This window comes from Haliaeetus leucocephalus, unplaced genomic scaffold (genome assembly GCF_000737465.1).
Source record: "Haliaeetus leucocephalus isolate CR32 unplaced genomic scaffold, Haliaeetus_leucocephalus-4.0 Scaffold161, whole genome shotgun sequence".
Taxonomy (NCBI): Eukaryota; Metazoa; Chordata; class Aves; order Accipitriformes; family Accipitridae; genus Haliaeetus; species Haliaeetus leucocephalus.
This window is the reverse complement of record NW_010972597.1, coordinates 869,813-886,892: the sequence shown is the minus strand read 5'-3', so window position 1 is coordinate 886,892 and position 17,080 is coordinate 869,813. Positions and strand designations below refer to the sequence as shown.

At 54.0% G+C, this 17,080-nt stretch overlaps 2 protein-coding genes across 7 annotated transcripts in view; one reads left to right on the top strand and one right to left on the bottom strand.

Annotated features, from left to right (window-relative positions):
- The window catches only part of HRAS (Harvey rat sarcoma viral oncogene homolog), a 43,189-nt gene extending 41,639 nt beyond the window's left edge, over positions 1-1,550 (top strand). For both annotated transcript variants that reach the window (XM_010562554.1, XM_010562555.1), the window contains one exon: positions 1,242-1,550. The gene's annotated coding sequence lies outside the window, so the exon portion shown is untranslated. The remainder of the gene's footprint in view (positions 1-1,241) is intronic.
- Positions 1,551-10,373: 8,823 nt separating this feature from the next.
- The window catches only part of LOC104828685 (USP6 N-terminal-like protein), a 73,950-nt gene continuing 67,243 nt past the window's right edge, over positions 10,374-17,080 (bottom strand). For all 5 annotated transcript variants that reach the window (XM_010562549.1, XM_010562553.1, XM_010562548.1 and 2 more), the window contains 3 exons: positions 16,268-16,367; positions 14,845-14,997; positions 10,374-14,628 (listed from right to left, as the gene is read on the bottom strand). In XM_010562549.1, the coding sequence (XP_010560851.1) occupies positions 13,328-14,628; positions 14,845-14,997; positions 16,268-16,367 (1,554 nt within the window). In that variant the 3' untranslated portion in view covers positions 10,374-13,327. The remainder of the gene's footprint in view (positions 14,629-14,844; positions 14,998-16,267; positions 16,368-17,080) is intronic.

Genomic DNA, 17,080 nt, shown 5'->3' with positions numbered 1-17,080 from the left:
TCTGGCTGTGTAACCAACTCCTTCCGTGGCTGAAATGGAGAGAGGGGCAACTGGGGATGAGTGCACCGGGGACTGGGGTGCAGGAGAAAAGCCTGCACGAACATTGCCCTTAATGTTTTTTGGGGAGTCTCCCAAGCACCTGGACTGGCCCTTCACCCCTTTACACAACTGCTGGAGTCCTAAAGAGAAGCGCATGGTGCTAAGAGGGTCTCGCTGAAGGTGGAGGTGGGCAGCTGGTTTTCCTCTGTCACTTTTTGAGCCAAAGGCCATGAGTGCAGAAGAGCTCTTCCCCGGGGGGAAAAGAAAAAAAAAACAACAAAACGAAACGCTGGCAGCATTTGCTTCCTATGAGCAAAAAACCACCAGAGCACCCCACCCCTCTGCTCCCAGCCGATGCATGCAAGGTCTCCTGGGGGCCAAGCCGAATGCTGTGCCCAGCACACTTATCACTGCTAAGGGAGGTTTTCCAGATGTTCAGGTCCTCCAGATGTTCAGGAACATTTCCTCTGGATGGGGATGTGAGCTCAGGGCTCATTTCCTGCTCTGGCTCACAGCTGATGGCATGGGTTCGGCAGATGCTGCTGCTCCCCAACACCAACTGCCAGGAGCCCGGTCCCCATCACAGCCTGGTGGCCAGCACTGGCACGGGCAGTGCCTTCAAAAAGAGGGGCAAGAAGGGGTGGGAAGGAGTCTCTTGGAAAGACTCCCCTCTGTTAAGAGAGCATGTCCTGTGAGTTGCCCACATCTTTTTCTGCTCAGGCAGCTTATTCTAGCTGCAGTGGCCAAGAGCAGAGAGGGAGGAATATCAGGGCACAAAAGGAGAAGCAAGGCAAGGACACGCTGGGTTTGGGGGATAAGGGTGGGTGTGTGGTCAGGGAGGCAGGGACATTTGGCTGCATTTGCCCTGGACTCACTTTGTGGTTCCTGTCATCCCTGGAGGAGGGAGAAAGATCTCACCAAACAGTGCCCCTTCCCCAAACAGGGTTTGGACAGAGGCAGAAGGTCTGGTGTGATGCCCCAGGCTCACCCATCACTCTACAGACCATTTGCTTGTTCCCTTTAGCACACATGCAGATGCTTTGCTGAGCCAGGTCCAGTCCTCCAAGACCTGTGTAGCCCTTTGCTTTCCTTCTGTGGGCACTAGCAGGGTCATCCTGAAATGTGAGGGGTGGGTAATGGAAACAGTCCCCACTGGTTCTGACAGTGCATGGGTGCTAATGAGTGTCCTCTTCTGGTTTCAGCTGACTGGACCGTGTCTTGGAGAGGTTCCCACTGTGCAGAGTGCAAGGAAAGAGGTGAAGCGAAGGAAGAAGCAAACGGATTCAGGGGAGGAATATGGGGGGAGGGGGAGAGGAAGAGGAGGAAGAGGACAGGGGGAGCATGAGCCCCTCCAAGGACTATCTCGCACTTCACCCAAGCCTGAAGCAAACGACTTTTTTTCTTTTTTTTTCTTTCCCCATCCCCTCCTGCTTTGGCCTCCTCCCACCCTGGCAACTGTACAAAGCCACAGATTGAATCACACTAAATTATTATTTGATGGTCTCGACAAACCGTCTTGATGGCTGTGTCCTCCTTCCAGAAAGTGCTGCTGCTGGTGCTCCGGGAGGATCGCTGGTGGGACAGCAGGGAGGGAAGGGCACTGAGATTTGCTCTCCATGGACCGAGGTCATGCTGTAGACCATGAAGGCAATCGGGGTGAGATATCCTTCAGGGAAAGAGCTGTCTTTGTCTCCAGCAAGCCGTCATCATGTCCCTGTCCCCCCCAGCCCACCTGAAACTCTTTGCTGGCCCCAAGTTTTGGTGGGGTAGAAGAGCGCAACCAGTCTAAGCCTGTCCTCAGTGCTCCCCTGGGTGCTTTGCTTTCAACCTAGTCCTTGTGGGATTTTTTATGGCCTCAGATGTGATGCCTGGAAGGGAAGAAGCACTGGGGAGGAGATCTGAGAGCTGGGTTCACCTCAGCTGGTGCCAGTTTGTTTCTTCCTCAATTTTTTTCCAGGCAGCTCTTCCTGGCACAGCACCTCCCAAAGGTTTATGTGTTCCAGAGGTAGCATTAGGCCTTTCTGCTCCCCTCCAGCACCTAGCTAATGCATACCTTGGGCTGCTCCAGTCTGTCAGCAGTGTAAAATGGTATGCAAATCCTTGTCTGCCCTGTGCACGGCTTAATTACTGGTGAGCATGTAGCAGAAGGGCTCTCTTGCACTGCAGACAGCTGTCTGGCTGCTCAGCAACTAAGACTAAAGCATTCAGACTTCCAGTCCTTGGGTTTAGAGTGGGTTAGAGTGTTTTGGATAAGGGCTAATCTGTTGGGAAGCCCGTCTTTGCTCAGCCCCGCTCCTGTGGGATTTTTGCCTGGTGTCTGACTGGCTTCTCTCACATGGCCTTTCACTTGTAGAGCCAAGATGAGGCATTGCACTCAGTGCAGCGGGCAGCTCAGTGTTCGCTGCCTTTCCCTCTCCCAAGCTATTGCACAGGCTAATTTAGCTGGCATCCAGAATTAAGAGCATCAAAGGGGGAAGGTGATCCAGCCAAGTGTGGCAGGAAGCTGTTCTGCACGGGCTAGCCCAGGCCTGAAGAGGTGTCGGCTTCGGCAGCTGAGGCCGGCAGGGGTTGGGAGCGGTGAGGGCAGCACATGAGTCATATGCCTCACACGGCAAAACCAGAACAGAAAGCCCGGTCACCCCCAGCACAAAGCCACAGCCCACCCAGGGGCTCTCAGTGTCCATGCGGGCAGCCTCCCGTCCTCCCCTCATCCTCCGTCATGCCAGGCAGCAGCAGAATTAAAGCAGCAGAATTAAACGCCAGTGCTGGTTGGAGTTGCTGCCTTTGCTTTTGGCCTGGGCAAGAGAGGACTTGTGCTAACGGCTTGTTTTTTGTACCTGCCTGCTCCGAACTGCTGTGGGGCACAGCCACCACCCCGGCTGCAGCTGCCTGGCACCCCATTCCTGCAGGAGAAGGGCTGATCACAGCTTGAGTGGGAGAAGTTACCCAAGGGAAGAGCTGCCCTGCCTTTAGCTGGGCATGCTGTTTGCAGCAGTGCCTGTCCCCATGCTGGAGGAGTGCTGAAGATGCTGAGTCTGGTGTTACATGGTGGGGCTGGACCAAAGGCTCCCAGAAAACTTCCCAGCCTAAGTTGTTTCAAGTGTGAAGCCTGGAAGTATGTGTTTTGTTCTGAAGTTGGCAGCTTCTGCACAACTGCAGGCAGGGCAGAGGGCAGGGCTACTTTGTCCTTCTAGAAGATGACTAAAAGCCTTAACAGTTAGTGGGTGGGTTGACATGGTGTTACTGCACTAGGGACCTGGTGCTCTTTTTCTGCAATAGAGCTTATCACATCCTTCACCAGGCCCTTGGGGATGGGATAGCTCTATCTGGAAGCCTTCAGATGAGAAGTAATGCTGTGTTTGGGGCTCTCTCAAGGACTGGACTCTGGATGGCTCTAACCACTGAGAGTATCATCTCATTTCTGGTTGGGAGCCAGAAGCCACAGTCAAGGACCAGGAGCCATGGTCAAGCAAGCTGAGGAGCTCTGGGGAGTACCAGGGGTGAGGTATCTTCACAGGGCAGGCACCAGCTGCAGCTGCAAGAGGCTGGCAGGTCTTGGTGAGGGTGTGTGAGAGCAGCACTGGCCAGAATACAAAGTCCTTCAGCAGTTTGGTCAGGAGCAGGAAGCCAAAGTATGATCATCTCCCTTTCAGAGAGGTTTCTGCACCCCCGAGGGTGAGGTTTTCCAGCTTGCGCAGGAAAGCTCTGGGTCTGGTCAAGTCACGTGTTATTGTAGCTTGTTCGAGTGTCTTCTAGTTCCTTGGGCCACTCATGGCTGTTGCACCGAGGGATGCTGAAGGTGACCTGTTTCATCAGTGGTTCAGCAGTCGGCATCTGTGTTTAGCAGCACACCATCAGGCACCAGACAGGCTTTTCTTCCCGGTGGCAGAGTCTAGTTGAAACTTCACAGCTTTGATCTGTTGTACACTTCAGGTGGTTCCAGTTCTGACAGTCTCTTTTCTGGAGTGGCTGGCTATAGTCCTATTTTATGTATGGCTAAAGCAGACATAGATGTGCTAGGAGTCACTAGGATTCTGCAAATGGACCCAAAAGTTTTTCAGGAGCCAGGGTACACCTTCATCTCGGTGTAGGTGGTAGGACAGTGCTATGACAGGACAGCGCTTCAGGAATCCAGTAGGCAGGTAGGAGCTGGAACTGGAGACTGCAAGCATCTTAGGAGGACCTGGCTGATAAGTGGTGGTCTGAGTCTGGCAGGGTGCAGACCAATCTCATTACTTTTGTGGACTGCACCCAGCAGAATTGAGGCAGCCATGACCCTTTGGCAAACAGTGCTGGTCAGTAACATGGCCACCTCAGGAGCTGGAAGCACCGTGTTTTTGCTGTAATTAGAAGATCATGAGGAACTCCGACTAAGGTCCATGTTCAAGTCCATACTGAAAGTTGGAGGTAGGTTGGGAGCAAAAGGAGCTAAAAGCTTGACGCCACAGCTCTTCCACTGAAATTGTGCATTAATCGTGTATTAATGTAGTACTGCATCTTTGTTGCAGGAGGTTGGCTTCAGGAGAATCATGACAGATCTTCAATGTGCAGTAAGATATGTCAGCTCTGATCCGATCTGATCTTTGGGGTAGGCAAAAACCAGATCGTATCACTTGTCTCAGGTGGAGCTGTTACTTTGGACTTGGAGTTTTCACTTGCTGACTTGGTGCTGGTGATTTGGGTACAGGATAGCAGCTTGCTGGTCATGACAGACAGGTGGTCAGTATATGAGTTCATGATGTGTTCTCTGCTTGCTAGCTGAACTTCTTGAGTCTGAAAGTAACATCAGGGTTACAGTTTCCTTAGAGCGAAGGTAGGTCTGGAGAAGGAATTGCTGGGTTTGGAGTTGATTTTGTTCATTTTCCACACAGTTCTTTAAGGCGCATTTGTTTTAGAAGTACCTGGACTGGAAGATGTGGTTTTCAGATACTGCAGTCATTTTCCTTATGACAAGGAGTTTATTGCCCATCTCAGTTCTGCTTCTGTGGCACAAGCTTAGGTGAGCAGAATGTGCAGTTACTCTGAAGAGCTGCTCCAGTTGCATAGCTGGAAGCTGCAAAAGTCCACAGAGGTAAGCTTTTTGCTATATTTGGGCACATCAGCTCATGTTTGGCTGCTGTGATCTCTTCAGCTGGTCATGGCAAGGCTGGACTAAACCTGATGCTGTGCAGTGGATCTCGGGCAAGCATGAACACCACCTCTGACAAGGCTTCAGGCAGCATTGTACTGATTATCTGTTGAGGCTGCATCTCCTGTGATGCAGGAGTGCCACCTTTGAACCTGTACTTAAATGACGGAATAGCTGAGGAGGTCTAGTCTGATTTGGTCTGGTCAGGTCCAGATGTCTCAGGACTGATGTATAAGCTTTACTCTCCCACATCTTTCAAGCACCCCACACCCTGTACCAGAGGGGTTGGGGCTCTGGAGACATCACAGCTGAGTCAACTGACAAAATTGCTTACAAGTCCTTAAAGATGCTGATTAAGTGCTGGAATACATCTCATGCCTTTTGGTTTGTGAGGGCTTCCAGAGAAGCATTTTCCTAAGCCAGCAGAGGTGGTGACTCCAAAACAGATGAGCGCATGGTGCTTGCTGAAGGCTTTGGCAAGTATCTGGGTCGAGTTTGCAGGAGCCGGCAGCAATGACTCATTGCCAGAGAGAGGCCTGAGAGGCAAGGGGGAGGGGCAGCTGAAGGAAAGGCTGAGTTTTATGGAGCAGTCCTGCCTAAACGCTGGCCTCATCCTCCTCACTTGCAGCATGGTTGGATAAGGAGGAGCAGACCAGGTTTCCCTTCTGGACTACAGTCTAGTCCACTGTTGCAGACCTTTCCAGCCCAAGTGGTACTTTCGTATCACTTCTCCTTGGCTCCACCAGGAGCCATAAAGGTAAGCAAAGCCCCCCAAGAACCAGCTTCCCCAGGCAGCTGCCTGCCTGAGTGAGCTGCAGGCGTAGACACCCCAGGAGTGGGGCTCTAGCATGGGGCCGGGCACAGTGGCCTCCAGGGCACCAGGGTGGCCCAGGTTCTTAATGGGGTGGTTGGAAGCAGGGGCTTGTGGTAATCGCACCCCATCTATCTGCAGGTACCTCTAGGGACCTCAGGCCAGTTTTGGAGCAAGGATGGAAGTTTCTTACAGTTAAGCTTTCTCTGTGTCTTAGGAAGAGCCCATTTTACTGTGTGGAAGGATAGGGCTAAATAAGCCAGGCTTTAGTGACTCCGATCCTCGGACTCATGCCTTTGCATGTGCCTTCAAAGCCATCTCCATCCCCATCTTGGGCTCTTTTGTAACTGCTGCCAGTGAGTAGGGATGCTTGTAGGGTGGGACCAGCTGCTGTGCCTCCGAGTGAGATGTTGGCTGAGTTGTTTAAGCTCTGGTTTGCTTATCTCTTGTGCTGTCATGGTGCCCACGTCTGCTAGGCGAGTGCGATTGCCTCGCTACCAGGAGGATGCTGGTATATGCCCTGCGGGCTTCCTCGGCCGCTGAAGTTGTAGGATTTGGGAGATGGTTTGGGAAGGGGTCAGACCTGCCTCTTTCAGCTGCCAGGCCGTTATTTTCTCCACGTGCTGGTTTATACCAGATGATGTGCTGTAAGGAAGGGGGTGGCATTGCTCAGACGATGGTGTGACAGCAAACATCCTGGCCACCAGCAACTGGTGGGAACTGGGACAGGCAGATGGGGCTGGCCCCATGCGCAGCTTCGTTCCCCCTAGGGCAGGTGAGCCTTGCTCTCTCTGTGGGTTGAGTACAGGGTCTGTGGTTTAGCAGAGCCAAGGTACCGGCCCCAGCCAAGGCTGCTGGGGCTGGGGGCTGCACGCCCTGCACTCTGCGTGCCCTCACTCTGCTCCCCAACTCCCAGCCACTGCTGCCACAGCCCCTTTGCAGCGCGCGACGAGCACATAAGCAGCACAGCAGCAAGCGAGCAGCACGCGAGCAGCACAGCAGCATGTGAGCACCAGGCGAGCAGCACAGCAGGCCGAAGAGGAGGAAGACTCCCAGGCCCAGCCGAACTCCAGCACTGCCTCTGCCAACCAGGCCAGGGCGCAAAGCTCCCAGACAGCACACCCATCTGTCTCCCCCCACTGCATCCTGGGACCAGAGCCTAAAACAGCCCAAAGCCTTGCTACCTCCCTCAGCTTGGCTCTGCTCCAGGCTCCACTTAGCATCAATTATTCAGTGCTGACTCGCTGACGTATTGCAGAGGCAGGCAGCAGAGTTACTGAGCTCTTGGCGGTCGTAGGTGGTGGGCAGGGAGGATGAGGAGCGCAGCCGTGGCTCGACAGAGAGCTGGCGAGCGACGGGGTGAGATGTGGCCGCCCGCCTGTCCCAGGTCCTGGTGCTGCTGGTTTGGCTGTTCGTGAGCCAGGAAGGACAGGAGCCAGGGCACCAGAGCTCAGCGCAGCTGGCAGGTCTGCATTGGAGTGGTTTCTGGGCAGGGACCAGCCCTGGGAGCAGGAGAGCTGGTGTTAAGAGTTGTCTGAACACCGTGACAAGAGCAGTGGCTCCACCGGGGGAAGGGGGGATTTAATGGGAATACTGGCAAATGCCAAGTGTGGAGGGAGAGGCAGCAGGAGGACCGGTCCCTGGCTGACAAGGCCATTAGGATTTAAGCAGCAGCCTTGATACCATCTACAGAGTTCATTCACCACTGGTCTCGGCGCTGTACAGCAAATGAGTATTGGTAAGCTTGGGCTTGGGACTACACAGCTGTCCTGCTCTTGGTCCCCTGAGAGCAGCACCCAGGCCCTGGAGGGCATAGGAGGGGGTAGAGGGTGCTGCTCGACTGGTGCAGGGGCTGTCTGCACTCCCGTCCCCTTGGGAACACCAGCACCTCCCATGCTGGGACCTTCCCGCAGCTGGAGAGCGTGCTGGTGAGCTGCTGCTCCTGGCACCAGCCGGAGGCCAGGCATTTAGCCTAGGCTGGAGACCAGGCATGGCTTGTGTCCACCCCGAGACCCACCCCGAGCTCTTTTGCTTCTCTGGTAAGGGATGGAGGTCCTAGGCTTACCTGGTGGGCAGGTCCCAGGGGTGGACTTCCCCTGGGGAGGACTCTCTGGAGTGGGTGCGTGGCACATCCTCCGTGAGCCAAGCCCCAAAAACCTAGCTGGGACCCCGGCTCAGCACCCATTCAAGGCTGGATACCGTGGTCGCTCCTGCATTAGCCAGAAGGATGCTGTCAGGGGATGCGGTGGAGCCCTGCCTGTCCCTACCATGACCAGACACATGCATGGGGTGCGAGGACCAAGGATGCCAGTAAGCAATGTCTTATGACCAAGTGAACTGAGGCTGTTTCAGAGAGGAACAGGACTCTGCCTGACGCATCCTGCAAACCTAGCACGACTCACTTTCCCTGGGGGAATCCCTGCCCTTCTGGACACTTCTGCTCCCTCCTCGGCAGCACGGAGCTGAAGCTGTCCCAGCAGTTGGGTAAATGCCATATCCTAAACCCTGTGGTGCCTGTCACGTAGGGAACTGTCACAGCCATTCAAACCCGGTCCCAACTGTCTGCTTCCTCCGTGCCACCTGAAAGCCAACAGGTTCACTGGGGCTGTTGGCTGGGAGGTGACACAAAGCAGCTTGTGCAACTGGGCTGCTTGCAGGCACCTGGAAACATGGGAGGGATGAGGTTTGCTTCATTCCAGCCCATGGATGTCCCACTTGTGCTCACGGTGGAGCATACCTGGAGTAGCATCCAGCATGAAATGACATGGGAGACGTGCCGAGAGCTGCATCCTCACTGCACTGCTGCTCCACTGTGGTGCTTACTGGTGCTGGCTTTTTTTTTCTGCAGGGTTGCAGACAAGATTTTAACCAGTTCATATAAATGAGCTAACTTAAGGACACTGGAGAACAAGGTAGGGGCTTTTTTGTTCGTTTGACCTCTTTTAGGTGAGGCAGAGCACTGCTAGAAGCAGGAATACCAACCTACAGCACCCACTGGGTGATGCACAGGGATGCCACATTTCCTGCACTGCCCTTAAATCCTCAGGTGGCGTTCAGCTAATCGTGGCCCTTCCATTTTGCTGTCAGTCTTTGTGCCCTCTGTGCTGCTCTGGTAGAGACAGATGACCCTGCATTTACTGTAACCTTGTTGCTTAAGCACTAAATGGCAGCTTTCTCTTGGGGGAAACCAGAATCCTGCCCAAATTTAACACCCCAAAGCCAATGGTACCATGGTCATCTAAGCACAGGCTGCAAAATTTGGGGTGTGCCAGAGGTGCTGCTCACACACAGCTTCTTAAAATCCGTTTTTCAGCTGTGAGCGGCACCACCTTACGCTGGTGTAAGCATGACTCAGTCCTGACTCACACAGCGTCACGGTAAGTCGCACCCATCAGCCGTGCAAGGAGCTGTGTCCACCCGCTCCCCGTCCCATCCCGTCCAACCCTCCCAGTGCTGCCCACAGGCAAGGAAAACAAACTCCAAACCTGAAATCTTGGCCAAAAAAGAAAGAAAGCTGCGGTGGGGCTGTTGGCCACCAGCCACGTGTTGGAAGGGATGCGCAGGGGCTGGGGGCAGGATGCTATCCTTGGCTCAGTGAGCTGGGAGAGGACAGCAGTGCGTAGAAAGGAGCAGTTTTCTTTCCCCTGAGGATCCCTGGATTTAACTGTGGTAGAAAAGCAGGGAGGAAGGTAGGGATGGAGAGGAAGGTGGAGCTGAAGCACACTTGGTGAACCAAGCTAAAGGCCAGCAGGAGAAGGCAACCAGTCTTGCTGCAGCATCTGTCACTGTAAAAAACCTTGTGGAGTCTGATTTTATGCTAAACGTCTTTAACCGTTATCATTACAACTATGTAAAACACAGCATCAAATACTCTGGAGTGTCTTTGACTCAGTGTAAAAAGGAATGATTGACTCCCCCCCCCCTTACAAAAAAAAAAAAAAAACAACAAAAAAAGCACAGACATAAAAACGTTTTTATAAAGTAATAATTATAATACATTAGAAACAGTCACGGAGGAAGCGTTCCACGCTGTAAACAAGAATAGCAATTAGAAAAGCAGATGGTAGCCGGGCTCTCAAAGTGCATGGCCGAGAGATCCCAACCTCAACTGCCCTCCCACACTGGAGCTGGTCCCCAGCCCAGTCCCTGTGGCTCCTGCTGCCTGCTGGCACTGCAGCCACTCAAAATGCTCAATTGCACCCCCCCCCCCCCAAAAAAAAAACAAAAAAAAAAACCAACAACCAACCAAAACCCCAAACCTGCAATGTTGGTCTTTAAAACTACATGGAGGGCAGCAAGGTGAGAGTTGTCCCAGGGCTGCGACGGCAGGGATGGGGCAGTGGGGGGGGCTGCTTTCCTGAGTTTGCTTGTGGCAAGAGTGGCTTTTGCTAAGGGGCTGGGGCAGGGGTGCAAGTGGCAGTTATTTGTCCTGCTGAGCTGCCACCCTTGCCCTTCTCCTTCCCGTCCTGTCCCCAGCAAAAGAGCTGAGGCTGGGCCATGTCCTGCCCACCCCAGGCTGCCACAGACCACCATGGCTGCACCTTCATCTGCAGCAAGAGGCAGACAAGGCGAGAGCATCAGTCATCTCCTAGTAGATGTGTTGATGTGCTGAAGTGAGAGCATCGCTCCAAGGAAAGCAATGCACCTTGCTGGCTCCCAGTCAGCTCAGGCTACTTTGTCCCCAGGCACTCTTCCCAAACCTGCCAGCTTTCAGGGGCTGCAGGTTGCCGAAGAGCTTCTTAGGTGGCACAGGGAGGAGCTCGGAGACCTTCCCAGTGAGAAGCACACTGGAGGGAACGGGGAGCCTGTGTCTACCTGGTCCAAAGGTCACTGAAACCACCTGGTGGCTTCCCCCAGGCTTGGAGGTGACCAAGGACTTTGCTGCTCAGTCCTGTTTGTTAGGGCTTGGAGGGGAGGAACACCCCCAAATTCTTCTTGAACACCATGCACCATATACCATGCACTGGGTACTGTGCATTTGACAGCTCTCCCAAGACTGGAGCAAACCACCTTTTTAAATGTGAATACTGCAGAACATCCCCGACACGCTGGGTGAGGAGCCCGGGTGCACATGCAACATGATGTGCAGAGGCTGTGTGCCCAAAATGAGGAGAAAATGTAAAAATGAGGGGGGGAAAAGGTCTTGGCTCTTGCACATGTGAGCCAAATGCTCAGACACATTAGCAGGAGTCCTATGTGTGCTTCAAGGAGAGGACAGACCCCCCCCCAAACTACAGAAACCAAGCCAAGAGGTGACCACCAGCCCTCAGATGCTTCTCGGTGAGCTCCAGAGGCCAGTGGCCTGCTAGCAAAAGGCAATCGATAGCTGTCCGGAAATACTGCCCAGGTATTTTAACACACAAATAGGTTTAATTACTGTATGGTTATTGGAAAACATACTCTAAATTAAAACCAATTCAAGCACCGTTGTCCTAGAAAGGACCCATGGCGTCTCAAAACACAAATACTGAACATTCATACAGCAGTTCTCAAAGAGCAACTCTTGACTCCTCACAACACCCCTGCGAGGTAGCTAATAGGGTTATCCCTGCTTTGCAGAGGGAGAGAGGACGGGCAAGGTTAGAGACTCGACAGAAGACTGGGTCTCCGACAGAGGAGGGGTTGCAACAGAAGCTGAGGGTGCTGTGGTCTGGCTGGCTACATCCAAAGAAAGATGGGGTGCTCCCTTCGATGCTCTCCCTGCTGCTAACACAAACCACCACGTGAACAGAAAACAAACAAACAAACAAAAAACCTGATAAACCCCACAAAGTAATTTAGTGGAAGTTTCTACTGGGTTTCCAGGTAGGCTTCAGATCAGGTTATGTTACTGAAGCAGCCTGTGAGAAAAACAGTTTTCAAAGTCTCCTTAGAAGAGCTTTTGCCCAGGGTCTCCATTGAAGGGATGGGAATCCCACCTGCAGTCCCCTCTAAAGTGGCATCTGCAGCCACCCCTTCTGGAGAGCAGTCAAATACAACACCATCTGGCCTAGTTTAGCTCCTACTGCATCCATTGATCTTCCTTCCCAATGAAGTCCCTTCACCTGTAGGGGTGAAGTAGATACGGGAAACAGGCGTTTGGACCAGCTTTCAGTGGGGTGAGCTGTCCCTGGGTCCCTGCTCACCTTCAGTAAATGGTTTGGATTGTGCAGCAGCAACACCCTGGTATGGGGAGGAGATGGACAGGCCACCAGTACACGAAGGGCATGTGGGCACCCACTGCGTTTTCTCTTCAGCAGTGGGCTGTGCTGACAGTGATGTTCTGCAGCATCATCTTCCAAACCTCTGTGCCCAGGTTTCCTTCCTTGGTGGTTGATTTCTGGGTGGGCTAAACCAGAAGGGCTGGGATCAGGTTCTAGGCAATGTGCTCCCCTTCCTCAACTCCTGTGCTGGTTCCACCCCGACACATAACTTGGTCAAAGTAAAAGTGGGCTTCAGCTTGGGCACCATGATTAGACACCATCGCACCTCCAGCAGCTTGCTAGCAAAGGCAGGAGTTTTCCCAAGGCAGCAGCCCCTTTTCCTGTTCAATGGGAAGGCAGCGAGCCCGCTCGCTGCCCTGGGTCTGTGAGGGAAAGGCCACTCAGCCCAAGAGACGGGGCTCAACCTTCATCACTGTCCTTATCACCTTAAGCACCTGGGAAAGAACCACCCCGCTGGCTGTCCTTTACCAGGGTCACACCAAGGAGAACCCCTCCACCCTGGCCAGGGACTCACCAGCCAGTAAACCTCCCCCCTGGGACCCCATCCACCACCATGGCAGGAGCTAGGCACCGCGCTGTGGAATTGCATAGAGTAGGCAGGAGGCTGTCTGCGCCCTGCCAGGATGCCATGGCCCTGCCTGAAAATGCTGCTGCCTACAACCGCGAGCCTGGGAAAAGAAATAAAGATCTATTGCTACAAAGGCCTTTGAAAGCAACGCTGTTGGCTGCGCTGATCGGGCATTCTAAAGAAAGCATTTCAGACTCCTACACCTCACGCCCGCTTCCACAGCCATGGGTACTATGGCAGGCAGGCACAGAAGAAAACACACAACACATTCACCAGCCCTGCCTCTGCCCCCCACCCCGACACACGACGAGGCTCAGGGAGCTTCGAGGAACAAAAAAGTGAAAGCGTTTTCCAATTTGTCCATAGGAAAGATGCAAACCCAGTTTGCTGGTGTCTCCTGGCGCTGGCGGCCACCGCTCCATCGCCTCACCACACGCTCGTACCAAAGCACAGCTCCACAGGTGATGGCTTCTGTGCTGTCACCCCCACACAGCCCTGCTGAAGGGGGGGGTCCCAAAAATGGGGCAAGGGTGCTGCTCCAGCACCTGCTTCCTCTCCCTCACCTCCCCCTGTCCCCACTAAAATGTCACCGATTTGGGGAGTTTTGCCAGGGCAGGAGAGCCTGAAAGGAAACTGTTCTCCGAGTGGGATTTGGCAACCTGTGGCAGTAATTTTGGTTTGGGGCTCAGGGGGGGTCGTGGGGCTTTCAGTGTGTTTAATGGTTTCTGGAGGCTTTTTTGGGCATCTACCTCCTCCGGGTCCAGCGCAAGAGGCGGTGGTATGGAGGTGGCAGGCAGGGGTCGTCCAGTCTCCGGCAGAGGCAATGCCACCTGCTTTCTGTTCGAGAAGTCCTGCTCTGTTGCATGGGCCAGGTGGAGGGGAGTGGTGGTTTTTATAACAGCGTAGGGACTGTTCTGCTCCACCATGGGGGATGGCACCTGCTGGAAGGGGCAGCCCTTGCCCAGCCCCACTGCCTCTGACTCGCTGCCGGATAAGACGGGCACGCTGCCACCCGCCAGCCCATGTGTGGGCAAGACGCCCAAGCCCTCTGGCCAGTGCACGGTGCCGGTAGTGTTCCCTGGGCCATTCTGCTGCAGGCTGGTGAGCTCCCCTGTGGATGCAGCTTTGGATGCCAAACGCTTCAAGTCCGTTTGGTCTGGCAGCGCTGCTCTGCAGCGCTTATCGGCCGACTCCTCCCTGCGCTTGCTCTCTGGGGAGCCGTCATGCTGCGATGTGCCGGAGAACTGCTGCCAGCCACCCGGCTGAGGATAAGGGGGTGCTTCGAGCGCTTTCTCTTTGCAGAAGGAAGATGCTTGTTCTCCTGCCGGCAGAGCGGCAGGATTTGACTGCCACACTGAGTGGTCCGTAGCAGAAAGCTCCGTGGTGCTTGAGTCGGGAGGACTCGGCATGTTTTGGAGAGAGGAGTCCAAGGATTCATGGTTGGCCAGGGTGGGGAGGGAGACCGACTCGTGGTCCACTGTGGTACGGCTGGGGGTGAGAAGAGGCTGCTCTGGAGGCAGGGCTGTGGGCAGGAGGTGATGACGGGCCTGGGTCTCGCTTGCCTTCAGAAGAGACGGCGGCTGCCCGTTCCCAGTGGGCTCCACCTGACTCTCCTCTCCCGGTGACCCCCCGCCAGGAGGATGCAGGTGGACGTCTGTTGCTTCAGCTGCTTCACTGCGCTGGAGGGTGGGAGTCCTCGCCTCTGCCACCATCGTTCCTCCTGGCACCCCAGGACCTCTGTGGGGATGGGGCTCCCTGTCTGTGGGGTGCTCACCCACCTGGCCATTCTGGCCATTGGCTGCCACATTGCCCTTCATGGCTACCAGGCTGAGTGAGAGCTCCAGGCCCAGGGGCTTCCGTGGGAATTCCTCAGGCTTTGCTGCATTGGAAGCAGAGAAAACAAACCCCAAAATGTGCATCAGTTAATTTTTGCATCTGGCATGCCCCAGCTGCGGGGCAGGCAGATGCTGCACCCAATGCCAGACTTTCTGGGCTGCCCTGGCTCGCAGCCATGCCAGAGGGATGCTCTGGTCCCCAGTACACACAGGTACCACTGGCCGTTCCCACTGGGCTGCCTGCCTTCCCCTTTACCCACCTGGCGGGGGGAGGTCAAATTTCATCTTGCGCAGTTCAGTCATCGACACCTGCAGTTGCTCAATGACGGCATCATCCTCGTACTGCAGGGAAGCGGCAATTTTCTCCTGCAGAAATTCCCGTAAATCTTCCAGCGCCATCTTCAGCAAGCGCTCTGGGGGACGGTAGAAAGGAGTAATGGCAGTGGAACGGCCAAACTGCAGGGTAGCATGAGTGTGGTTGCATTGCTTTGGTTTTATCTGGGATTCTGCTGCTGTTCCCATGCTGCAGTGGGACAGCCTGAACGTTTTTGCCTCTCTCCCACCTTCCCACTGGTGCTCAGGGTTGTCGATACATTTACGTATCTGTGCCACCTCTGGGCAGTAGCTCAGCAATGGCAGGACAATGGTGGGGCTGGGACCTATGCTGACCAGGATGCATGTTTTGGGCCATTTCTGGAAGTTCTCACCAATACCTCTAGGAGGAGGAAAAGCTCCATGAGACTGACCCCAAGCATCAGACTGAACAGCCACTGCCAGCAGCTGCTGCCGCCACCGCCAGCCAGGGATGCCAACCTGCACCAGCCAGCAGGCAGGGACGCAGGCAGAGATGCTGACCCACACCAGGGATGCAGGCAGGAATGGGATGCAGGCAAGGATGGGAGGTAGGCAGGAACACGATGAAGGCAGGGCTGCTGATCCGCACCACACATTCCTCAGGGAGGAGATGATTTCACAGCCAGGCTGAAACTTGGGCCTGCCTGCCAATTTCCCAGTCTTTGCAAACAAACAGGATACTTGATATATTTGAATAGCCTGTTCTTCATTCAGCTGAGAGCAGGGTGGCTGTTTGCAGAAGCCGACACATGCAGTCCCATAAATCCCACTGGCCCAAAGGTTCCCAGCTTGCACTATCAGCATCACTCTTGTCCCACATTAAAGACCTAACAGGGTGACAACACAAGGCTGCTAGCTTATGGGAGTGGAGGGGTTCAAAGTCCCAAAGATATCAAGGTAAGAAACATCACTGCCTTAACGTTATGTAAGAAAATCAGGTTTTGGTCATTTTAGAACTATATTAATTGATTTATTTCTCCCTCTACAGCCTTTTCAGCTGAACTGCCACATACAGCTTTGCAGACAGATTGGTTGCTGCCTGTATTGCCCCTAAAAGTGTGGTGATAAAAGATATCGGGCGCAGCACACAGAAAGAGGCAGCTGGGAGCATTTCAGGTGGGGTTTGTTGTGTGCTGAGCGCAGCATTTCAACCCTTGCGGCATCTCATTTCCTGCCCGGAGCATCAGCACGAGACTGTGCCTTTTGGGGCCAGCGCAGGGCACCAAGCAGGCTGGTAGCAGCCAGCAAGGCTTTCCGGGGCAGCAGCACAGGGGTGGCCCAGCATGGTGCCACTTCTGCCATAGGAGACGCGCTTTGCCGGGACCTTACTTTTGTGCAGTTTGAGGATGGTGTAAGCCATGGCTGTCAGCACCCGCTCTCCTTCCAGGATGTAGATATCCCACAGCCGCAAGGTAAGGGTGAAGGGGGTCTGTTTCAAACACAAAAACAAAACCCCTGCTCGTTAGCACCACACTCATTAGCACTGATTGATGGGATGATGATACAGAGGTTGGTGGCACCACTACATCCCCTTGCACCAAAACACATAACAGGGCAAGGTATTGGATGTCCAGGATTCATCTGTAACACAAAACCCTATTTTATTGTCTATGGTTTTGCCTTAAAGCTAACACCCTTGGGTGGTCAGGAAAGTACTTAACACCCAGCCGTGAATGCAGAAAAAGGAGAAACTTTCCACACAGGCATGCTAACACATGGATTCCCCCATCCTGGAGGGAGCATCATCATCTTTCAGCCTTGCAGGCACACAAAACCACTCCTGCATCCATCCAATTTGCCCAGACAGATGAAGGGAATAGGTCTGAAGGCCCAATGGTGCTTCACTAAGCATTGGAAAATCACTCCTTTGGTGTCTATAGAAGTGCTCTTCCTTATATACAGGCTTATTTCTGCTTGCTAGAAAAACCTCTACAAGAGGTTTTCATTTGCACCCGGACCCAATCTGACAACTAGGAGTGAACTGATATCCAAAATGATGGAGCAGCCCATCACTCTTAGCCCATCATCTCAGCGCAGTCTGCAGCAGACACACAGCCCATGGCCAAATAGCCAAAAACTCCCCCACCAGCACACACAGAAGGGAGAGGAATCAATAACACAGAAGAATGGAAGCTTGCAACA